Below are 26066 nucleotides of genomic sequence, written 5' to 3'. Positions count from 1 at the left end.
ACAATTTGAAATGTGGTGAATGAGAGAGAGAGATACCTAAAGGGTTCCTATAACAGCAGGATGACAAGTGGAGAAAATAGAGAAAATAGAGAGAGGAAGAGCTAGGAATGAGTGCAGGGGAAATGGGGGATGAGAGGGCAGCTAGATTTGAAGGAGAGGATATTGAAGTATGGAGGCTTGTTTCTGCCTCAGGGTAAAAAATGAATAATAAAATTGTGACTTTATATGTTGTAATTACCACTGTATTTCTCGTAATTGTCACTTATATTTCACAAAATATCTTAAAATCTGACTTTATATCTCACAATTGCATCACAACAAAATATTTTATATGGTAAAATGTGACTATATCTCACTATCCATCTCACAATGATATTTATATCTCAAAATCTGACTTTATGTCTGCCAGTTGTGACTTTGCTTCTCATAATTTCATCTTTATATCTTAAAACTTTATAGATCTTATGTAGCCACGCCCCTTTTCAGCGCCGCGCTCATTCCGTTCTCTCTTCCGGTTTGTATTTCCACAGTATGAAGGTAAGATCTTACAGATTTATGAATGAACCGCCAGTTTAAAAATGTTCCCGGTCTACTTACTGTACATCAGTTATGACATCCACTTCAAACATTACAATGTTCATGATAACTTTAACTAGCTCTACAAAAAGCAAATCCACTTCACCAGCTAATAACTCTTCGACAGCGATGCCATAGAAATATACAGAGCTACCGCAAAAACACAAAATTCTAAAGATGGAAGCACGCTTGATTCTCTGGCGCATAAAGTTTAGATCTCACAACTCTTGACTTTATATCTGTCAGTTGTGACTTTGTTTCTCATAATTTTAACTTTATATCTCACAATTGTGACCTATATTCTAAAATTTGACTTTATATCACAATATTTTATATTTCAGTCAATGTCTCTTAATTGTAACTTTGTTTCGTAATTGCAACTTTATATCTCATAAGTGTTGCAATGTGACTTTATATCTCACAATATAACTTTGTTTCTTATTTTATGTCACAATATGACTTTATCTCACGATGACCATTTTTAATGTTTAATCTGATGTGGAAATGGACTCTATGTTGATGTGATAAGGAAGGTTAGCTGGTTGTTGTGTTGCAATGCATTGCAGCTAGATGAGCTGTGACTATAAGTTTGGGTCCAAATGCTTTGGAATTATGTGAAACGTGTTTGGGTCTGTGTTATTAGTTAGAAAAGGTTCAGAACTGGTCATGATATAGCAGCATGTTGTGTGGACACCATTGTTACTGTCAAGTCAAGTCAAGTCAAGTTTATTTATATAGCGCTTTTCACAACATAGGTTGTATCAAAGCAGCTTCACAGTAATAAATTAAAACAATACATCAATGTTTGTTTCTAATGGAACGTCCATGTTTGGTAATGCTGATCAATAGTATCGTTGATTGATTAGTTAAATTAAATATCCAAATATCTACTGTGAATTGGGTTGCACGCCAAGTTTACTATTGCTCTGTTTCATTGGTATAAAAAAATTCTGGTTGAACAGTTGATGAGTAATATTGCAGTATAACACATCTGAGGTAATGGATTCAATTGTCGAATGATTGACAGCGTTCTGGCTCTGCCCCCACACTATGTATTCTGCACAAATTATATTTTCTGATTCAGAACACTTGATGTCAGAATCCGTTGCCATGTCTGCATAGTTTAAGCACCTTTTATGTTCTTTTTTCTTTAAAGTCACGGTTTTCAGTGCATTTAGTTTTTCGACCCCAAAATGTTCAGAGATATAGAAAAAATAGTTACTATCCCACACAACAATTAACACCATCAACCCACACAAATGTGTGGTGTATTTTGGTGAACTGAGTCGCTTACTTTGGGCTTTTTTTGTCTTATTTTTTTTGGTTATTTTTTCTAGTGAGATCTGGCAACACTTGTCAGAGACAATCTGGTCTTGCAGAGACAGACTTTGGCTTAGTGTCTGATCTATGCTGCAGTTTATCCTGGTCAAGAAATGCCCACCTAGACAGGAAGAGACCATTTGACCGGTGTGTACAGAAACCACAGTTTGCTTTAGTTTGTACGAGTTGTTTAGGGGCGGGTAAATCTGAAATCAATGAAACAACAATACTGTAATAGACCAGTGTGGAAAAATAGCAGAACACTTGTGACCCTGGATCACAAAACCAGTCACAAGTAGCACGGGTATATTTGTGGCAATAGCCAACAATACATTGTATGGGTCAAAATGATCGATTTTTCTTTTATGCCAAAAATCATTAGGATATTAATTAAAGATCATGTTCCATGAAGATATTTTGCAAATTTCCTACCATAAATATATAAAACATTTATTTTTGTGAGTGAATGCAGCACAATCGCGAACATAAATGGACAACTTTAAAGGCAATTTTCTCAATGTTTCGATTTTTTTGCACCCTCAGATTCCAGATGTTCAAATAGTTGTATATCAGCCAAATATTGCCCTATCCTAACAAACCATACATCAATGGAAAGCTTTTTTATTCAGCTTTCATGTGATGTATAAATCTCAATTTCAAAAAATTGACCCATGTGACTGGTTTTGTGGTCCAGGGTCACATTTATCCAAAAGTAATAAGTACTGATATTTTCACAGAAAATATAAAAAGCAGAATATAAAACTGCTGAAAATCTGGTTTACTTGATACAAAGTTCCTCAAACAACTTCCAAAACTACTTGATTATATAAACTTGTAAAACTCAAATCTACTGATTTGTTGTTCTCAAAATGCTCTCAAAATATCAGTTGCTTTTCATTTTAAAGGAATGTAAACTGACCAGAATAGATGTATTGTACGTATATTGTAAGATTTTCTAGTGCAGCCAAGAAAAGCAGGGGCAAGACAACAAAGTTATTCGCTTTAATGGAGAGAGAACTGGGATTTATTCTCCAATAAAGCTGGGTTTATACGCGGCCAATATAAACAGGTTTACATACCGTCATGGTTAGGGTTCCCTAGTGTCCAGGGCTCATCCGAATCAAAGTGTGTATCTCCTCCGATCCCTGGACCAGGAAAGTAGGCGTGTGCAAGGAAACCCCCTTCTCCATCAAAAGGGGAGCTGTCGCCATGGAAACCTGAGGCGAAAATGATAGTAATATCCACATCTTTCTTGTTGCGCTCCAGGTCACTATAGGGAACTGCCTCGAAACGCAGCGGCGTGACGTTCTGCCACACGTCGAACGCCCGGCGAATGGCATTGTGGGTCTCCTCCGCTCCCACTTTAGGCGTGACGTTTTTTATGCTGGAAAGATTAGATGACAGCAATCAGAAAGTGTGAATTTTACATGCAATGCTCAAATAAATAACTCTGTGTTGCACATAAATGTGAAGTATATAGAAACCCATACTACCAGATGTTTTGACAAGACCACAGCTTTTCGAGAAAAGGGTGAAAAAGGCAGCCTTAGAGGCTTCATTATGCTGTCTGTCAAAGACGATAATGTATGTAAAACATAAATTTGTTCTTCACACGCTGAATTTGAATCGGAATGATCAGGGAACTGAGTGAAAGGCTTCACACTGCATGCTAAAAAGAATAAACGCCAATCCAATTGAAAAACTTCACCAGGTTAGTGAACATAGTTCAACGTGTTGTTTTTGAAGGACATTTTTTATGCACAAACTACACATTCTAATTCTGGCACTCCTGATTTGAATATTTTCAATAATTAAGTTCTTGACTGATCCTTTTCCATAATTTCAGCAATAAATGAACTGTTAAATGTGTGATCTTGAGATGAATCCTGCAGACGTCCAATTTAGGCCATATTATAAACTTGACAGGTGATTTTTATCAAATGTATTGTATTGTAAATGTATTGTTTAAAAAATGAAGGCAATTATCAAAGTTTGATAAAATGTTGTTTAATTTTAAATGATTTGTTACACTTAATTAGCCCTTAGCAGATTTTGACTCTAATCTCTAACTTTCTATCAACTCAGTAGCAGCTGTTTTCTCAAATGTGCTGAGGAATTTAAACTCTATTAAAGCTGTGCCTCTTAAAATATTTACAAGACATAATATCTCAGGGAAACCTAAGCTCTCTATCTCTATTTCTCTCTCATTCCCTCCAGGTGGTGCAGGATGGGGTTTGATATCATCCTCATACAGTTGTTCTGTCTGTGAGAGCAAACTATTAGATCAACATCTGGCTTCCACTGTTCATGTATTTTTCTTTCTCAGCTGTACTTCCCAGAAATCATAATCCTGTCTTTGAACTTCATGACCCTTCATATATTTCTTTTCCTCTCCAGGCTTAGATTTTCAGCTCAGTTGCCGTGAAGCTTGTTATCTGTATGGAGTGCGAGGTGTCTTACAAAACTTCCAGCGGTGCTTCTCATCTGCTACATACAGAATTGATTCAGTAGATGTTAAAGAATCGCTGAGAAAAGGTGCATAAATTTGCATCAGGTTTGGATGCCAAAAAGCACTTGGTTGATGAACAGTGCCAGTGGAAATCGTTTCCACAATCTAACCGCGTTAAATCATAACGTCAGGTAGGGGTTAAGTGTATGTCAGAAGGGCACAATGGTTATAATTCATATATCACCTCTTTTGGGGTTTGAACCTGTAACTGTCTGGCTATTGGCCCAGCTCTTTAACCACTAGACTACACCACCACCAGAAGGAAGTCTTTCCACTAGGAAAACTGAACAGCAAGGATACTGTCCTCTATACAACGCAGAGCTGTGTGCCTTTCAGAATCAGTTTGTTTGAAGGCCTTGTTTGAAAGTTTTGACAGTTTAAAAAAAAAAAAAAAATATATATATATATATATATATATATATATATATATATATATAAAAAAATGTATATATATATATATATATAAACATTAAAAAAACATTTAAAAATGACAATTTAGTAAATTCTATAGATTTAGACTTTATAGATCAAAGTAAACACAGTTAATGTCAGGCCAGTGTTTTAACAAAAATGGTAATAAAAAAAAAAAAAACAAAAAAAAAAAAAACATTTTAATATTTTTAAATTATATACTGGCTTGATTTGCTTCCACTGAATAATAATAAAAAAAAAAATTAAAAAAAACATATACCAGTAATATGTTAATAAAATATTTGTAAAAAATCTAGTCATATTTTGAAAAAGATGCCGGCCTGATATACATTCAATGAAAGTGTGTTATTGCAACCATTTAATTACAAGCTATTTTCTGTGATAATCAACATTATGCCACAAAAGCTGTCCACAGAACTCATACTGAATCCTAAATATCTTAAAGTGTTCGTTTGGTGTTGAAAATATTCTACCCAGCCCAGATGAGCTTCTGCCAAATCAAAAGGCAACAACAGTGTTGTTCTTTACACATGCTGTTACTACACAAATTGTGGTATTATACCGTCTAAACCCATGTAAACACAAGGGCTCACACGAAAGAGTCCCCTGGACACTGAATACACAACACTGCGCTTTGTTCTTCCAAGTCTTTTGCTGGCGATACTGAAACCATGTCAGTTACGTGAACGACTGTGTGTGTCAGTGGTTATGAGAACACAGACTGCTTTGAGACCAACTCAATTAGCACACACACACACACACACACACACACACTCGCACTCACACACACTCACACAGTGATGCTATTTGTGCTTGTTATAGTATGAGGAGAGGGCTCTGTATGTGTGTGTGTGTGTGTGTGTGTGTGTGCGCGTGTGTGTGCGTGTTCACATGGTATGATCCAGGGTTGGGGGAAGGTGAAGGGTGGTACAGTCTGGATCAAGACAGAGAGCAGGGAGTGCTGAAGGGAACATCTGCCTACCCATCTGCTCAGCCTGGCTACACACACACACACACGCGCGCACACACAGACACACACAAACACAAACTCCTGCCTAAAGCCACCAAGCTGCATTCCATTACATAATCATAATCTCTCTCTCTCTTTCTCAATCTCTCTTCCTCAGTAGACCATATTGTTTGATTTACATCATATCAAAGTATGCTGGTACACTGTACGGTCTTTTGTAATTTATTCGTGTCCATCAGTTTACAAAACGCCTTTATATTAATTTGCTGACAGTAAAAGCGGTCCGAAGAGTTTAAATGCAGCTTTTTTGTTTTTTGTTAAAGCACTTACATGAATTATTCAGTAAGAATGTTTGTTATTCGAGCTGTTACACTGTTACACATCCTTATCAGGTGGGACTACTTTTTTAGGTGGATAAACATCTGTTATGTTCTAGGAGTATTGGTCTGCTTTTCGGGGACTTTTTCTTTCGCGTCCGTCACACAAACCCGTCCACGCAATACTCAGGCAAATTATTTTGAGGCAAATGTAATGCAGTTATATTTGAATATAGGTCATACATACATAAGCTGTGGGATTATCACATTTTTATAGAGCATCATGTAAGAATAATACATCTCACAACGATATTGTACAAATCACAATGTTGTTGATGTCATTTAAGAACAATGTAGGGCAAAACATGCAATACATGATTCTGATTATCATGATGAAAGCTGAATTTTCAGCATAATTCCTCCAGTCTTCAGTGTCACATGATCCTTCAGAAATCATTCTAAAATGCTGATCAAGAAACAATTCTCAAATTTGAAACCAGTGCTGGAAACTGTGATACAATTTTTTGATGAATAGAAAGTTAAAAAGAACAGCATTCATAGTAATCTTACTGACCCCAAACATTTAAATGGTAGTGGGTAACACTTTATTTCATAGTGTCCTTGTTACATATGTTACATGTACAGTAAATTATGCATAATTACATACAACTAGCCCTCAACCAAGTCCCAACCCTACCCTAACCCTATAGTAAGTACATGTTGTTAATTAATATTACTCAGTAATTAAATGTAAAATTACATTGTAACAATGACACCTTTAAATAAAGTTTAACCTGGTAGTGTATAATGTATATAGTCTTTAAATAATTTGGCTCGAATGATTTAGTGAAACTTGATCCTTTACTGTCATTCCAATAAAGGTTTGTAAACTCAGAGGGAGTGAGGCCAGCTGGGAGAGGGGAAGAGATGAGTGATTTAGGACGAGTGAAGGGAGTTTGGCAGGCGAACAGTGAGGTGAGGGAGAAGAATCTGACAGCCTAATTATCTCAGCACTGCTGCTGGCCTGGCAAAAATCATTTTCTTAATCAGTATTAGTGTCGTTTTTCTGTGAACACATTTAAAAATCCTTAAAACAAGACACATTTATACTTGATAAACAAAATTACATCAAATATTAAGACTTGCTTTCAGAGAATATATTCAGAATTAAGTGTGTTTTTCTTACCCCATTGGCAAATGGATTTAAACATAACCCTCACTAAAATGTTGTTAGATTTAAGCTTAAAAGAAAAGAAAAACGTTCTCTGAAATCAAGTCTTAGGGTCTTATGCAATTTTGCTCCTTAAGTAAATTTATCTTGTTTTAAAGATGTTTACTGGAAAACGAGACAAAAATACTGATTAAGAATTTATTTATTTATTTATTTATTTCAGAAAACTCAGAACAATAAATGCATTTCATATCACACACACACACACACACACACACACACACACACACACACACACACACACACACACACACACACACACACACACACACACACACACACACACACACACACACACACACACACACACACACACACACACACACAGAGGAAGTGTGCTTTTGTAACTCACCTGTATGTGATATGTTTATGTTGCCACTTCTGCCCTGTGAGGGCGTAACGTCTTTTTCGGACGCTAAATTTCGAGGCACCACCGAACTGGTCTGGCACCCCACACCTTGGCTTCCTCATCCAGCTGAGAGAGAGAAAGAAGTAGATTCATTAATAATGCATTGCTTCTCACTCATGACATTCAGCCTGTCTGGGCCTCTAAAATGTTCCTTGATGAATTAGCATTCCAGAATAACGTCTCAAATTTAAAGTTTATATACATCATGTCAAACTATATTTGTGGTATAATTAACTTACTTTGTGTTTTTGCATTTAGTAGCAGTAGGACCACCTTGTTTTTAATATCCAATTCCAATACCAATGTCTAGAGAAGCCAAATATCAGCTAATGAATGCTTTCCACTATCACTAATATATATTTCATGATACTCTAAATCAGCTTCCTCACATTCTGATCTTGCTAAGAACAACTTCAATAGAGTTCACAGAGAGAGAGAGAGAGAGAGAGAGAGAGAGAGAGAGAGAGAGAGAGAGAGAGAGAGAGAGAGAGAGAGAGAGAGAGAGACAGAGACAAGTTTGGTTTTGAATGCATAAAAACAAATCACAAGAGAAGAATCAGCCTCACCTTATGGTGATATCACTATGCCGAAGCAAAAAGGAAGCAAAACAGTACATAAGAGTTATGAAATCACCATGATCCTAGCGGCCAGATGTTGTACAACAGTGTTTCCCAACATTTTCAGTCATATAAAGCTCCTCAGTCTTATCACAAAGGCTCAAGTACCTTTTAATAACACTAAACTAGAAAAATGTCTTATACACCTGGTTGGGAATCACTGCTGTACATCATATTCAGTAAGCAGGAGATACAGATCTATACATTTTATATTATCAATACATTTATCATGTTGTGTTTTAGAGCTTTGAGCAGTTTGCGAAGACGTTTCTGAAATTAAATCAGGTATTTCCCCATCTTACCCTACCGAAATGATCAAATTAGGTTAATTAATATTCAAATTTAAATGTATGCATCTGGTCGATGTTTTTAACCCAGAGAGACTTTGCATTCATTGTATTAGTTCATGCATTGAACCCATGACCTGTATTGCTAGCGCCACTGCTGGTAAAAACACCTCATGATTGGTAACCAAACTGGCATCCATCTTTACTGGTCTTTTCAACAGGGTCAATCACCTTAAGGGCACTTATGGGCATTTTGTTGTGCAATGTGCACAGCCAGCCATGTTAAAGAGTCTCTGAGAAGAACAACATCATCTTAAACTTCTGACCCAGAATCAGTCAATATGAGAGCTATAGTGAGAGTGTAACTGCTACTCACTTAATGGTGTTCTTATCCAGTTCACCGGTGACATTAAGGCCGTAGAGACGCTGCATGGCAGCGATAGCAGACTGCATGGTCTGATCTGACCGCAGGACGGACATTCTGGGGTCTGTGGGAGGGAGGTAGCCATACCTCTGCAGCCAAGCCTTAAAGAGAGAGAGAGAGAGAGAGAGAGAATCATTACACATTACTTCCATAAAGATTTCACAGCAAAATTCCATAATCGACCAATCAGAATCGCGTATAATAAGAATGTGTAATAAGAATTACTATTTACATTTGTACGCAACTACATTGTGGTTCACTGTAATATAATATAATATAACTGTATATATAATTTAATATAACTGAATTATAATTTTTTCTTAGCATATCTAAAATAACTCATTCTGACAGTTTCTTATGAAATTGAGAGAAAAACTAATATATGCAGTTAATAATCTACACATAATCCAGATATAATTCTATTATTATTAGCATAGCTGAACTAACTCATGCTGAAAGAGTTTTCTGTAGAAACATGGCGGCTGCTACCGTTACTGCCATTAGCAGATTGAAAAGAACGTTGAGTTTGTTTTGAAGTGGTTTTCTCATTAATGCCAGAGAGAAGCAGTAGGAAGTGCTTACACGGATCCTCTGCTGACCCATCTGCTGCCTTCAGCCAACAGCCAAATTCATCACAACTCTACAACCCTCGTCATGACACTGTGTGTGTGTGTGTGTGTGTGTGTGTGGTCCCCACAAAGATAGTGATACAAGTCACTTTTGACCTTGGTCCCCATGAGGAAAACAGCTTATAAATCATACTAAATTATAATTTTTGAAAATGTAAAAATGCAAAAAGTGTTCTGTGAGGTAGGGTTTGGGTTAGAGGACACAATATTTCATTTTGTACAGTATAAAAAACATTATGTCTATGGAAAGTCCCCATAAAACATGGAAACCCAACGTGTGTGTGTGTGTGTGTGTGTGTGTGTGTGTGTGTGTGTGTGTGTGTGTGTGTGTGTGAATCATCACCTCTGTAGTTCTGCTCAGATCTCTCCTCTGGCTATAAGAACAACCCTGTCCTAATGTGCCCTTTACTAAAGTCCATGTGGCTGTGTTAAAGAGAAGTCCACTATATAAACACACAAATGCACAAGAGAGAGGTTGAATCACCTCTGCTCTGTACATTAAGGTCATCTGGCTCTTAAAAAGGTATTGTGGTGTGAGTCTAACAAAAACTCTCAAGAAAGTCATATTTCACCCCAAAACCACACAAAAAAAATGAAAAATGCCAAAATGATCATAGATCCTGTAGTTGTTTTGGTGTCAAATTTCAACTGCTGAATTTTGATTGGCTGTTGATGGTCGTTTTATTGGTTAGTAGAATAGATAATGTTAGGATATAAAAGTATTAAAGAATTGACAACTTCCTTGAGCAAATGGTGTTAGGGTGTTTTTAGTTGTTTCATCCCCTATGAGCAGAATTCGACATAATAAAAAATAAATATAAAAAAACTTCTCATAAAACTTTGCATTAAGAAAAACAGTTAAATGAGTCATTGTAGCCCATGTGCAAAGATATAACTGGCTTATATTTAATCATATCTTAAACTGAGTTTCTGTACCTTCTGTGCTTTTAATTATATTTTCATAAAGAAAATGAAGCAGATTTTTCCATTGTGGATCATTTTCAGTAATGAGAATGATATTTATTTTGCCTTACTGTAATGAGGATGATATTTATGCAAAATAAGCCAAGTATAATTTTCATATGCTAATTTATTTTATTTTTTTTCATTTTTGTCTTTTAATTTTGGGGTGAAATATGATCTAGACATTTCTATGTGAGATTCAGCATTGTAGTTGTTTTTTAAAGGTCCTGGAGCTGGCAAACTTAATTTTATGACATACTAAACTAAAACGCATTACACAATTTACCCAAGTATGACGTTCCTGGATCAACATTGTTTATTTGTAATCATAAGCCAACCCATCCCATAAAATCAATGGGAATGATAGCTCTAAAAATAAGGTTTGATAGGTTGAAATGAATGTTGTTTGTGGTCAACAAGGAAATTGATACAGGAACATAATCTACTTTGGTAAATCATGTTAAGGAGTTTAATGCACAAGTATGTACTTATACTTTAAAGTGCAGCGGCCAGTTGCATAAACTTAGCCTCTATGTTAAAACTGTGTCGTAATAACTAGTTTGACCTTATACAAGAGGTAATCACTCTTACTTTTCAGATTTAGATTAGACCAAACTACCTTTTTCTGTAACTGACTTTGAAAAGTTAGAACCAGTCTTGAAGAAAATTAGGTTACTAACTTTTAAGACTTCAACACAACGCCACACAACCTTTTTATGTTATTTACCAGGAATGGTGAGAATGTCATCAAGCCCAAGTAAGAATAAAGAACAAATTCAGGTTGTTCTGTGTACCTGGCAGAAAGCTTAATACAGTATATCACAGTCACATGAATATATCTCCATTACACACTTAGTAATCAAAAGGACTTGATTCACTTAAGTTGTTTTATGTGTTATGCATCACAAGGATAATAATTAGCTGAGGTGTGTTATGCTGCGTTCACGCAATGGCGTAATTACTATAATCTCGAGATGACAACACGTGACGTTCTATTCGAAGCTGTTCACTGGGAATTATGCATTTTTTATGGCACCACTGTCAATGCCTAAAGGAACCTGTAGCGGTCAGGTGACCACACATCACAGCAGACTGAGGACAGCAGCACCAGGTCAGCAGTATCAGACCGGAAGTTACGATGGTGCTGACGAGTGCGTATCCCATCCCAACCACTATGGCTGCATCTGAAATCGCATACTTTCCTACTATATAGTAGGCAAAAAACAGTATGTGACAAAAGAAGTATGTCTGAATTCACAGAACTCATAAAAGAGTAGGTAAAAAGCACCCGGATGACCTACTACTTCTGGTGAGGTTCTGAAGCGTGTATTCAATGGACACTTTACATTCCCATGAGGCCACAGGACAGGACAGGACAATGGCAGTGAAATGACACAACAAACGCTGGTAGGTCACATGATAATGACAACATGGCGGATTTATCCAGATTACATTCATACTACACACATTCATACTATATAAAACATACTTTTTAGTGGTCGTGAAGTGATTAGATAAACTTATTTCAAGTTAGCTGCCAAGGCAACATTTCTAATTTTCATTAAAGTTTGAAGTTCATTATCTAATATTTATATGTATATCAGTTTTATTTTAATTACCGAAAACTATTTTTTAATAGCTGATCAACATCATCAACATGATCACCTTAGTAAATGTGTCCAGATTTTCAGAAAAGACCTCAACAGTGTCTCAAACTGTGCTCGGATTCACCAAGATACAAAGTCTGCAATCAGAACTATTTCAATATAAACTAAAACATTTCTTATCAAATTATATCAAACTCCAACATTCCAAGTTTAATCTTACTACACTCACCTAAAGGATTATTAGGAACACCATACTAATACTGTGTTTGACCCCCTTTTGCCTTCAGAACTGCCTTAATTCTATGTGGCATTGATTCAACAAGGTGCTGAAAGCATTCTTTAGAAATGTTGGCCCATATTGATAGGATAGCATCTTGCAGTTGATGGAGATTTGTGGGATGCACATCCAGGGCATGAAGCTCCTGTTCCACCACATCCCAAAGATGCTCTATTGGGTTGAGATCTGGTGACTGTGGGGGCCATTTTAGTACAGTGAACTCATTGTCATGTTCAAGAAACCAATTTGAAATGATTCGAGCTTTGTGACATGGTGCATTATCCTGCTGGAAGTAGCCATCAGAGGATGGGTAAATGGTGGTCATAAAGGGATGGACATGGTCAGAAACAATGCTCAGGTAGGCCGTGGCATTTAAACAATGCCCAATTGGCACTAAGGGGCCTAAAGTGTGCCAAGAAAACATCCCCCACACCATTACACCACCACCACCAGCCTGCACAGTGGTAACAAGGCATGATGGATCCATGTTCTCATTCTGTTTACGCCAAATTCTGACTCTACCATCTGAATGTCTCAACAGAAATCGAGACTCATCAGACCAGGCAACATTTTTCCAGTCTTCAACTGTCCAATTTTGGTGAGCTTGTGCAAATTGTAGCCTCTTTTTCCTATTTGTAGTGGAGATGAGTGGTACCTGGTGGGGTCTTCTGCTGTTGTAGCCCATCCGCCTCAAGGTTGTGCGTGTTGTGGCTTCACAAATGCTTTGCTGCATACCTCGGTTGTAACGAGTGGTTATTTCAGTCAAAGTTGCTCTTCTATCAGCTTGAATCAGTCGGCCCATTCTCCTCTGACCTCAAGCATCAACAAGGCATTTTCGCCCACAGGACTGACGCATACTGGATGTTTTTCCCTTTTCACACCATTCTTTGTAAACCCTAGAAATGGTTGTGCGTGAAAATCCCAGTAACTGAGCAGATTGTGAAATACTCAGACCGGCCCGTCTGGCACCAACAACCATGCCACGCTCAAAATTGCTTAAATCACCTTTCTTTCCCATTCTGACATTCAGTTTGGAGTTCAGGAGATTGTCTTGACCAGGACCACACCCCTAAATGCATTGAAGCAACTGCCATGTGATTGGTTGATTAGATAATTGCATTAATGAGAAATTGAACAGGTGTTCCTAATAATCCTTTAGGTGAGTGTATATGTCAGCAGCAGTCTCATTTGTGTGTTTTTTTTTTTTTCTCTACAAACAAGTTTTAGTAGAAACATCTGACGATGGTGATACTGGAATGGAGAATTCCATTAGATCTACTGAGGTATGAAAGAGCAACATCTGAGCATTTCAATTTTCCTCTAGATATGATTCAGGGGTCAGCTAAAATATGTACAGTATAACACACAGAGACCTGCCAACTTGACCAATACATTGAGTATTTCCTCACAGAATTCCCTCTGCCTACTGGTCGACCTTCACCCCTGGCCAATGGCATGTCTGGCCAGGAAAGTGTAACACTCTGCTAATATATCCTGTGTTTGCATTCACTCACAGCATGCTGTTCGCTCAACAGTGATCTGTTATCGTCAGAGGTTTTTACCCCTGCACAAGAATCATGCTTTTACCTGGCACAGGCATTTGGCACTGAAAGTCTGACTTCATGAATAAAAATCATTACCTAATTTGATGTTGGAACAGGATCCAAGTGGATCTATGCGAGTGCAGGTTCACAAACACATAAGTGATGAGGTGTTGCATAATGCACAGACCTGAAGTGAGTGAGGAAACAAAACCAGAGCAGCAAACGTGTCACGTTTTTCGTGAGCGGCATTGTGCAGAGGTGCCATTATTTGATTGCACAACGCAACACAGCTATTGCTGCCCAGCGTCTACGCCCAACGCTTCACATTTTCAGGCTTTGTTTCAAAACCTCAATAAAACCCCAAAGGTTGCAAAAGACCTGAAATCCTGGCAAAAACCACGAGTATAAATAAACAGAGTGAACCTCAGCTTAATCTGTGGGAGGTATGGTGCATTATTGCGTTAAATATTGGCAAGGTTTTAGAAAGGCTGTATTATTTTTTAAAAGTGAAGTGTGCCATTTCTGGCACCAAATGGAATTGCAATCTGTTTGTTTGAAAGGCATGACTGGTTTAGGCAAAACGACATTGGCTTAACCAGTGTTGTGGGATTATTTGTTTGTCCAAATCAATGGAAACTTGTTTGAAATCATTACTTTTGCAATGCTGTTGCCAGTAGTGGAGCATAAATCACAAACTCCATCTTTAAACAATGGCTAAATAGCTAATCTGTAAGGCAGAGGTTTTCGAACATTTAGAAAAAACAGTGTAAAATTAATAATAATAATAATTAATAAAATAGATGAATGTTTTAAAAAAAAATGTTTTAAAGGGCAGGGGTCTACAAACTGGTCACAGACGAGTTTAGATTTTTTTTTGTAAAATGAATAATAATAATAATTAATAAATGAATAATAATAATAAAAATAGTTTTAAAGGGCAGGGGTTTCCAAACTGTTCACAGGCAAGTTTAGAAAAAATAGTGTACAATTAATAATGGTAATAATAGTAATAATAATAAATAAATAAATAAATAATTAAAAAACAAGTGTTAAAGGGCAGGGGTTTACAAACTGGTCACAGATTAGTTTAGAAATAATAAAATAAATGAATAACTTAAAAAAAAAGTTTTGAGGCTGTATTTAATTTATTTATCGATATCGAAATCATGTGATCAATCATAATTATTTAATTTCATTAAGAGTCATCAGTATCTCATTTGTCCTAAAATGTACTACACCGCTCTCCTGCCCGAATAGGAGATTTATAGAATGCTAGCTGGCATTCAAACATTCTCATACTGTGCACTTGCTTTGTCACACCACATATAATTAGCGAGGGGAAAAAAAGAAACAGGACGAGCGAAGGAAAAGAGAAGGATAATTCAAGATGTTTGTTTGGCTCTTAAGGTTCAGCCCTCACTGGTGTGTTAACTCGTTTACTCGTTCTGTTTTCCTGTGATATATGCCCTCTTTTATCTGCTCATGATAGACAGCTGAACTCCACACAGCAGGTCAATGTTTTCTTACACTTCTCTGTCAGTCACTTCATATCAGAGCAGAAACACATTTAACACAGTAAAGACAGATTCATTCAAAGATATATTCTATACTATGGATTATTCTGTGATGTGGTAAAGTGTATGACTTGTACATTTTGCCATATTTATTCTAAGTTACTGTGTCTTTAAGAGAAGGGAAGAGGTTTTCTGAGGACTTTTTACCCCCGGGGACCTCTAGAGGGAGAGAGGTGGTTTTGGATTTTGGAACGCTTAACATGTTTGGTGCAGCTTCAAGAAGATTTGGGCCATTAAAAACCACAACAAGGACACAAAATACGTAGGCTCTTTGGATGTGGACTGTGTCGCAAATGAACAAAAAGCTTTGGGCATACATGTCGCCTATACAGTATTTTGGTGAGATTGACTTTTATTTACTTGACAGATGCTGCTGTCAAAAGCACCTTACTATACACTTTTTTTTTTAACTGAAAGACACATTTGCAGTTCAATCCTACAAACTTTCAGTCATTAGCCCAGATATTCAACCTTTTACCTTTAAAGGCAGGGTATGTGATTTGTTCCAGAAACATTCTTTGTAATGCTGGTTGAAAGTCTCTTCACATCCTGATAGCAATCACTAAGTTAAGTGGTCTAAATGTATTTATATGTATATGTAAGGGAGAATGTAGAGCGAGGCGGTTGTTATAGCGAATACAACCCCAACAGGCTGATCAGGAATCAGCCTGAAGGGGTTGTATTCGCTATAACAACCGTCTCGTTCTACATTATCCCGCTTATTACATGGCTACCTACCAAATAAATCAATAATTTGACACAAAATGTGTTTTGAAGGAGGTGTGGCTTTGGAGACGCTCTGAAAGGAGGGCGGGATCTTATGCTTTCAAAGCTAGCTTACTGTTGCTAGCCTCTCCGAAAATTGCCTACCCTACCTTTAACTCTCCCAACCCATTCATTCCCGGTTTGTTAGATTTGCTGGAAACTGTTCCTTTTCAGTTTATTTTAAATACATTTTCATTTTTGTAACCAATCAGTGCTCAATTCATTCTGTGTTTGGAATAGCAAACTAGTCAATGAGAAAGACATCCTTAACATTTCCATTCATCTCAATGACAGTTACTTGGCTATTGCAGGACTTTCTGGAAGTATATGAGATGCTTGCTGTCATCTTTGCTCATAGGCACTTTTTTGTGGAAACTTTTTTGAGCCAATCACCTGATCCATAAATGCCATGTGACCATTAATCAGGATAATTATTGTGATTGTGCAATTTTTTTTTACTACTTTATTATTGAAGTCCAAAAAGCTCAACCAAAATCACACATGATATGATTCAGGCTGGAGCAGACCTGATGCCGTACTCTGATCGCTGAACCACACCAGTGAACTTTCAGAGCTGATGCGTTTCATGGATCACTAGCTAATAATCCAAACGAGGCCTAATTAGCCTCATAGAAACATCAAAGCTGAACCCTAAATGCCGTTCTAATGCTTCATTAGCAACGAGAAACCCTCAGAGAGAGGATGGGACCATGGCAACATGTACAGATGTAATATAGATAACAGATAAATAAGTGACTGTTGTTTGGGTAGTCAAAAAACTTCTGATTCTATCCTGTGAAATCCTTTGTTCATCTTTAGAGGTGAAAGTCTATTTTTTTTAGCGTAAGTGTAAAGGTTTGGCTCTGTGGTGTTTGTTTGAACATCCCGACCAGCCCGGCAACAGCAACATTGGCTCAACCAGTGGGGTGAGTTTGGGACGGGAGATTGACCAATGGCAGATGAGGGGAGTGTTTGAGGAAACCTGAGTGAAAACAGTCATTATTTTAGCAATTCCTAATCAAGTTGCTCAGAACTTTTCCAGATAATTCAACTAGATCATTATGGGCGTTTGTCCCATCATGCAATTTGAGTCGTCATGACTGTTTTGCTGCCTCCATACATACATACGTGTTATATATGTGTGTTTATATATATTTATAATATAAGCACATAGTGTGGCTTATATTAAAAACGGAACGTTTCACACAATGGTGCTTAACTGCTGTGTGTTTTAGCTGAGCTGTGACACCAGACACAACGGATCTCTTGCGTCACTTGTGCTTAAATGAGTGTAAGTGTGTGTGTGTAAGGGCTATCGCTCTCTGGTATCCGTTTTCACACGCACTAAATTATTAATCCGGACACATACCAAACCGTCATATCGCACAAGGGATCTCCATGGCTACCCCCTCCGTCTCATGCCCTCCATCAACCGCTGCCGACTGTTTTGGCCAAATGTCAGAGAATGTCACAGTTCTATAACGGGTCTAGCATGCTTTTAACCCCTCGACCCAGTTCCAAACAAAACATTTTCATTCATTCGCAGTTCATTCCCTCCAGAGAGAGGTTTGTGTCTGTTGCTACATGTTCAGAATTGAATACTAGCATACTGCATACTATGTACTGTATGTTCTAATATTTCATAGTATATGTGAAGCAGTATGCTACAGTACAAATCCTGTGGCGTGCTTATTTCTTATGTCTTATGTTTTGACTTTTTAAATGATTAATTAATTAAGTTCATTCCCAGCAAGCAATGTTGCATTTAAAAGACGTTGAATAGCCGTCCAAACACAGCCTTGACTTCTAGTCTAAAACAAGGCAAAATTTGGACTGTCAGTGAAAATGTAATAGACATCTAACTATAGCCCAAGAATAGATGCACAGGCTACGCATAGAACATGTCAAAGAAATGAAACCAAACACCTTGTAATCACTGTTGACTTTGTTTACATGATGGAATATCATACATGTCGCAGTTATTTGTCATAAACGACATGTAACCAAATTCAAGGTTATTTTGGCTAGAAGTGGATTACTCATAGCTTGGACTACATCGGGTCTATAGATGTGCTGAAAATGACGGCTATTGCTTGCTGGGTTTCTTCATGTCTTATGTTTTGACTTTTTAAATTATTAATTAAGCATGGATTAGATGTTAACATTGTGGCTTTTGCTTCCATTTCATTCGTCACACTTGAAATGAAAGGTCAATTTCAGTTCACTGCATTGAGGAAAAAAGTATTTCACACATTGTGCTCCTGTTGTACTGCACATTTTTTTTGGCAAATGTAGTAAATCATTCGGGTATTCCACACATACAGAACCTCATGAAATCTAAAAGAACATATTTCTCCCAAAAAACGAAATAAATACAAATTTATTATTATATTTATTTGACAGTATCATTAGTAGTGTCGTATTATGTTATTTTAAATGTACAGTATACTGTAAAATGTGAATGGTTTTGAAAGATTTTAAAAATGGTATATGATTTTATATGACTAAACCTGACTACCTTCGGTTGCACCAACAAAAGTCATTTTCAAGGGTCAGGTCATGTCGAAATACCACATTGTTAGTTTTTACAGTGTAGTCAGTGGCTGTGCTATAGAAGTGAGCTTGGCATCCAGTCATCACCGGATTGAGCTGCAAGAACATTTTTTCCAGGTCCCAACGGTGTCAATAGAAAACCCCAAACATCTCAAGAGGGCCGATAGTGTCATGTGCGTCTGTTCAACACCAGCAATCACCCGTGCCATTAAAGATTGAAGAGCAACAGTCTCTTTCAGCACACAAACATTACGCCAAGTAAAACAGCAAGGGACGGCGTGAGTGAGACAGAAAAGAACGAAAATAACGTCCGGGGAGTAAGAAAGCTAGAAATAGGGCATTGCATATACAGACAGAATCGCGCGTTAGGTTTGCGACTGTGTTTGGGTTGGTGCGCTTTAGTTCTCACAGGATTCTGACAGATAAACAGACGGATGTGTCGTCCCCTCCACAGCGAAAATCTGCTCGCAGCGCAGAGCCAAACTGACATCAGAGAGACCATGTGTGAACGCAACATGCTACATGAAACACAGAGCACTATACGATCTTTCCTGGAAATACACATGATGACACAAAGCATGCATGCATTGATGCATACACAAACATGCAGACACATACAGTAGGAGGATCTTGTGTATAAAAAGCTGATAAAAGGTCAACAATCTACTCATGTCCACAGTAGGCCTCAAGACTCTCACAAACACTGCAAATGAATAAACACGATCTAATGAACATTTGAGCTTCTGTTCATTCATGCGCCATCAAAAGAGACTTTAATGTTGCACTCAGGAACAAAACCGACCAAGTCAAATGTCTCCATTATTCAAAGGGTTCTTGTGATCGGAAGTGTCAGGCAGTGAAATAGACAGAACTCAAGGCCTCTAGTACACATGTAAAGTTAAAGCGAAGGGCTTATGGGATGAGTTGCGCATTGTGTATTCTCTTTGAAGCTGTGTGTTGCGTTGAGAGCTGAGCATGAGAGAAAATGTGTGTGTATTATACGTGCAAGTGGCTTGTATGAGTGTGACAAAATCCAAAGCGTGCCTCGGAATAATGTGATACACAGATTATCTAAATATAGACCTATAATCTGACATATTCAACCCAAAACACTGGCATACTAGGAGCTAGGTGATATTTTGAATACTTTGTAAATGTCTGAGTGAGATGTGTTGGTTGTCAGAATGAGAGTGCTAATTTTTTATTTAACTCCGCATATTGTTCAACCCCAATGTATAATAATGGCAGGGTGATATATTGAATATTTATGAAATGTTTGAGATGACAATCTTTTCTTTGTCTTATGACTCTCAAGTATGAGAGCTTTAAAACAGTTTTAGTAGCATCTTTGATTTTTCAAAGTAGCATCAGAGTTTGTTCAATTCATCTATATGAATCAGCATTTGTATGAATCAATTAAGCTCTGATTCAATCACTCAAAAATGTTCATGAAAGTCTCCACATAATATTTTTTTATCCCCAAAACACTGGCATATAATTAGAGCTAGGCAATATAATAAATATTTACAAAATATTTTATTTGATTCAATTTATCTATGTGAATCAGTTCAAATCAGCAACTTGTTTGCGTTATCTTGTCACTCAAGAACGTTAATGGAAGTCTCAGCATAGTGTTTTTCACATAGTAAAATGTTTCAGTAAAATATTTGTAGGTAAATATTGCAGTTTATTGGGATGTGATGTTATGTTGATTAATATCAATGGAAAATTTGTTTAATTCTTGCATTGGTTTTTTTTGTGTGCAGATTTGGTAAAAAAAGATTGGTCACTTTTGGGTCATTTCAGAGCAAATACATAAATATTATGTTATATATATTGAATATCATTAAAAGGGTCATAATATCACCCGGCCCTATACATCCAGTGCATATGCATGTGTATTTTTGGGGGTGAACCACTGTGGCCATGGCGGCAGAAATAACATTCGCTCTTGTTTTAACGCAACATTAGCAAAATGAAAGACACTACCATAGAAAGTTGGAGGCTGAACTCTATCTGAACTCTATTCACACACACATCATGTTATACGAAGTGACAAACATCATCCAAACATGTCATTCTGCAGAGAATACGGCTTTGTTGGAGAGGTGAGACAGAGCTTTATCTGTTCACAGTGACACTTTTTGTTGACTGACAGCTCTGGCGCTATTTTACAGCTTTTTCGTAACACATGATGACTTAAATCTATACAATGAATGAAATAACGCCCCATAATCTAAACGAATTATATTAATACAACTTTTTCCATTTAATAAATCTTTCTTTTTAATTAAAAAAATAAATCAGTTGTGTCCCCAAGAGATAACTTCTCGGCTGGTTCTGGGAGGCCATTCTTCAACTGAAAGCCTCGTAAAGACCTCCAGAGAGCAATACGTATAGAGAGCGCGAGAACTGCCAAGAAAAGATTACATGTCCATTGTCAGCTCTTAATAATTTGGCTTTCTGAAAGACCAAATAGTTTGTCAATGGTTTCTTTTATAACACACCTCACTGCCTTTGCTGCACACTAGTTAAATCCCTCTTTTGTCTGTCTGTCACACTATTAATAATGTCTCTCTCCAAAACACACACACAGAGACCGAAAGCGAGCAAGCATGAGAGAGAGAGAGAGAGAGAGAGAGAGAGAGAGAGCGAGAGAGAGAGAGAGAGACCTTTTCTCTCCTGTACTGAGAGTGTGTGCATTGTACATTTGAATAGATATTGAACCATAACACAATAAAACTAGTTAAATGTGTCTGGTAAAACAGTGTTAATCGTGTGGAACACAAGTCGGCAGATATTTGATGTGATGCTGTTGCCCAGTGACCAATCAGCTCCTGACCTCAGTCCCACAGAGACGGTCAGAATGTCAGCCGACCGCTGCTCCGCCATCAAAACCTGGACAGATTTAGGTTAAACTCCGGCTAACGCACAGATCCGTCATTTAGAAAGACAGAGACTCATCTTACCCCTGTATTTTTGTGTGCGCACAGGAAGCTACCAATATAAACCTCTGCCACTGCCACACCAGCAGACCATACAAAGCCAAACCGCGCCAATAAACTTCAATGTTTTTACATCAGCGTCCGTTTATAACATCAGACAAGTGGAAAATGCATTCTGTCTGTCTGCTCTATGTTCTTTTACCCTGGCAGATTCAATGTTTGAATGCCACAAGGCTTTCTTAAAGGGATAGTTCGCCTAAAAATGAAAGCTCTGTCATAATTTACTCACCCTAATGTCATTCCAAACCGGTATGAGTCTGCTGAACACAAAAAATATATATTTTTTGAAGAATGTTGGGGTCCAAGCAATATTGGACCCCATTGACTTTCATTGTATGAGACATTTGTGTGTGTGCTCTGCAGGAGAACAAAAGTCATACTGGTTTGGAATGACATGAGGGTGAGTAAACGATGGCAGAATTAAAATTTTTTGAGTAAACTATCAATTACTCTCTCAAAAATAAAGGTTTGGAAAGGGTATTTTTTCAAGCATAACCATTCAGGTTCCCAAAAGAACCTTTGAGGGAACAGTTCTTAAAAGAAAGATTTTTTTCTTTTTTCTAATCTGAAGAACACTTTTTCTCTATACTCTTAAAAAAAAAAATCAAAGATTCTTTATTGGCATCACTGGTTACATGAAGAACCTTTAACATCCATGGAACCTATCCACTGCACAAAAGGAAAAAACATGGTTCTTTTAAGAACTGTTCACCGAAAGGTTCTTTGGGAAACCAAAAAATGGTTCTTCTATGGCATCGCTGTGAAAACCCCTTTTAGAACCTTTCATTTTAAGAGTGAAGATCTTAAAGGTTCTCTATGGAACCATAGATGCCATTAAATAAATCAAAGTCAGTCCAGTGAAGAAGTTTGTATCAAGATGATTTGATTGATATAATCTGTTTTCCACTTCGCTTCTCATTGAGTTGTCTCAAAATTCTAATTTATATGACTGGGTGCTTAAATACATGGTGACTGGAGACTTCAAAGTACACGGTACTGTAAAATCTTACAGAATTGCTGCTGTCCTGAGAAAGCCTCTAATCTCAAAGGGTCTAAAATAGCAATCTTCTAAGAGACAGAAGGAATACCAGTTGTCAGAATGAAAATTTAAGGCGTCTCAAGCTATTGTTTGCTTTACCGCAGATTTTAGGCTCCTTAAAGACATAAAGGGCATCTGACAGAACTGTCAAGCTCATAAACAGGCGGTCTGCCTCTGCAACACCATCCAGCGCTTGAGTCATTATAAACTATGGAGAAAAACTTTGCCCTGAACACACTTCACTACTCCAAACAACACAAACAGCTGTCTCATTTGAGCATAACTTCTGACCGACTGTAAATTCACAGTGGACTTTTATAATGTTGGCACGTTTCAAAGGCGAAAGCTTTCTATGCTGCATTTCTAATAAAAATGAAAAGTTGAACTGTAACAGCATGTTTACCGTTACAATATTTAGGCTGTAATGACAGGTTGACTTCTTCTGGTTACTGGCCGGATATCAAGTCATGTAGAGTTGATTTATTCCGCCCTTTCGGGAATCAGATTGTGCCAATAGAACAAACCTCAATGTGTGTGTGTGTGTGTTTGTGTGTCCAGAGCAGCAGGAAAAGAGAAGAGCTTCTGGACTGGAATTATGGAAGTGTGCCACACAATAAGTCAGAGGTGCAACTAAACAAGCGCTTCTCTATGTTTTTGAATACATAAACAATTAGACTGAGAATAGCCTAAAATGCATTACAAAAGTGTAGCCTATGCTTCACAACATAAATTGCATGCTGCTTTTTAATTACTAAGCAATTGCACTGTAACATGAACACTAATTTAGACTGTGAGTGTGTGACCCTATTTCACAAATGCGTGATACATTATTTAACATACTTAAGATGTTTACATTAAGTTATGTAGCCTATAAATCCTACACCTTCGGTCTTGTAATATTATAGTAAGCATTCGCCAACAAGTCTCAGAAATAACAAGACAATCCATTCCTGCTGCGTTCTTAGGCTAGTAGTATTGTTATCATTTAATAAACTTTGAATTGGTGTGTTATGGGGAGGTTAACGTGCAAAGCGTGAATTGCATAGAAGTTTTCATGCAAAATGCTCAGTCCAGCGCAGGGTTTGTTATGAACATAGAGATGTGAAGGACATCAGCATCATCATCATCATCATCTCCTGTGTGGATCTCTTACCTCCACACTGAATTGCTGCTCCTCACCGTCCACAGCACATAAAATCCACAGCAAGAACTGCGCGCACAAGCAATTCAACCCTCTTCTATTATTCAGTGTTAACAAAACCATAATGACCCGTATTTAATCGTTTTGGCTGCTTGCTTTTATTAATAGTCAATAAAAATAAAAATAAAAATACCAAAGAACAAAAGAAGGAATAATTCCCTCTGGTCTCAGTGGGATGGAAACATTAGAGGCAGGCAAACAGTCGTCACGTCGAGAGATATAATAATAATAATATCATATCACTCCGGGAGGCTCTGCTGATCGCGTTGTTTGCTCCTTTAGAGTTCGTCTCGTCTTTGTCTCCCGGAGGCGCAGATGTGATGATGATGATGCTCAGATAAGTCACATTTAGTTGTTCTGCTCCTCTTCTGCTCAGCGCGATGGACTGCGAGTTTTCAACCATACCTCTCCCTTCTGAGCATGCGCACTGAGCTCCGCTCTCAATCCCACCTCAGCGGAGAACCCACGGAGAGCAACGTCACGGAATCCTAGATCAGAAACACAACACCAAACTGGAGTAAATTACACCTACTGTAGTATTATACTAATATTGATAAAAACATTTAACAATAATTTTTTTTATTATTATTTTATCAGTAGTAGTAGTAGCCCAGTAGTTGTAGCAGTGACTAAAATTAATAATACATTTATTTTTGTTATCAACTTTATATTAGTTATAGAGAGAGATATTATGTATATTCTATATGTGTTATATATACAGTATGTAATAAAGATTACATAATTTATTCTTTATCCTTTTGTGTTTACAAGAAATCTTGGCTACCCTTCCTTGGATGCCTTTTGACATGCAGTGTACCGTTCATGTCCACTAGAGGGCATCTCTCGTGCTTTCTTACAGCTCCCATACAAAGAATGGGACATCACAATTTCCCCACTTTTAATGTAGGGTACAGGCACACCTTAAGACAAATGTGCTTTTCACTACTCACATAGTGTATGATTGATTGCAGAAAAAATATTGGGTTACACTTTATTTTAACACTTTACTTTATTTTACCAAAAATTGGATTGAACATTGACAGAGCAACATATTTTGTGTGAAAATAAATCATAAATCTTGTTTGTTTAAAACCCCGCACAGTAAAAGGCACACAAGCATGGGGCAAAAGTCACAAAGTACTGCTACAAACACTTTAGCTAAAATAATATGTTTTTAATAATGTCTAAGTTAAAACAATCACTTTAGCAAAGTTTGTTCTATTTTCTGTTATTAATATAAAAATATATTTAAAAAATACAGAAACAAAATTATTTTAAAAAGTAAAGATTCTGAAAGCATTGTAGATCCCGTAATAATTTAATATAGATTTACAGTAACAATAGGCTAAATTACATTTTATTATATGATATGATTAATATAATATTCTTAAACATGATGGTTTAATTATATTTATGTGATTATATCTAACGTAGACACCCAACTTAATATATGATGCCATCTGAATCTAATCTGCATGTCAACAAATGGAAAAGTCAGCCAGCTGTTTATTATCATGTTAACTATTGTGCCTTTCGCCCCAACAGCAGGGGGCGCCTTTTACCCCAGATACCACACTTTTACACATTCTTCTGATATTAAAATCATTAAGTCCTTTGTCTCAAAATATATTCAATAATTTTAGCGCTTTTCATTTGCTACTTAAATCTACAACATTTTTAAAAAACGTCAAATAATCGATCAAATTAGTGCAGAATCACCTTTGCGCTGCTGTCCGCGATCACATCAAGGATCAGCCAAATTTCCACGTGCATTCTGAAAAGCGGATGTTTCGGAAAGTGTTGCGGCAACTTTTTGT

At 37.1% G+C, this 26066-nt stretch overlaps 1 protein-coding gene across 2 annotated transcripts in view; it reads right to left on the bottom strand.

Annotated features, from left to right (window-relative positions):
* mmp16a (matrix metallopeptidase 16a (membrane-inserted)) overlaps nt 1-26066 on the bottom strand; it is a 63502-nt gene that overhangs the window by 30749 nt on the left and 6687 nt on the right. The window contains exons 2-6 of one of the 2 annotated variants that reach the window (XM_079862384.1): nt 24202-24737; nt 9045-9193; nt 8331-8345; nt 7708-7830; nt 2976-3280 (exon numbers count right to left, since the gene is read on the bottom strand). In XM_079862384.1, coding sequence (XP_079718510.1) covers nt 2976-3280; nt 7708-7830; nt 8331-8345; nt 9045-9193; nt 24202-24312 — 703 coding nt within the window. In that variant the 5' untranslated portion in view covers nt 24313-24737. The remainder of the gene's footprint in view (nt 1-2975; nt 3281-7707; nt 7831-8330; nt 8346-9044; nt 9194-24201; nt 24738-26066) is intronic. The other variant, XM_079862385.1, reaches the window with a different exon arrangement.

The sequence above is a fragment of the Squalius cephalus genome, assembly GCF_949319135.1.
Source record: "Squalius cephalus genome assembly, chromosome: 25".
NCBI classification, from domain to species: Eukaryota; Metazoa; Chordata; class Actinopteri; order Cypriniformes; family Leuciscidae; genus Squalius; species Squalius cephalus.
This window is presented reverse-complemented; position numbering and strand designations above follow the sequence as displayed.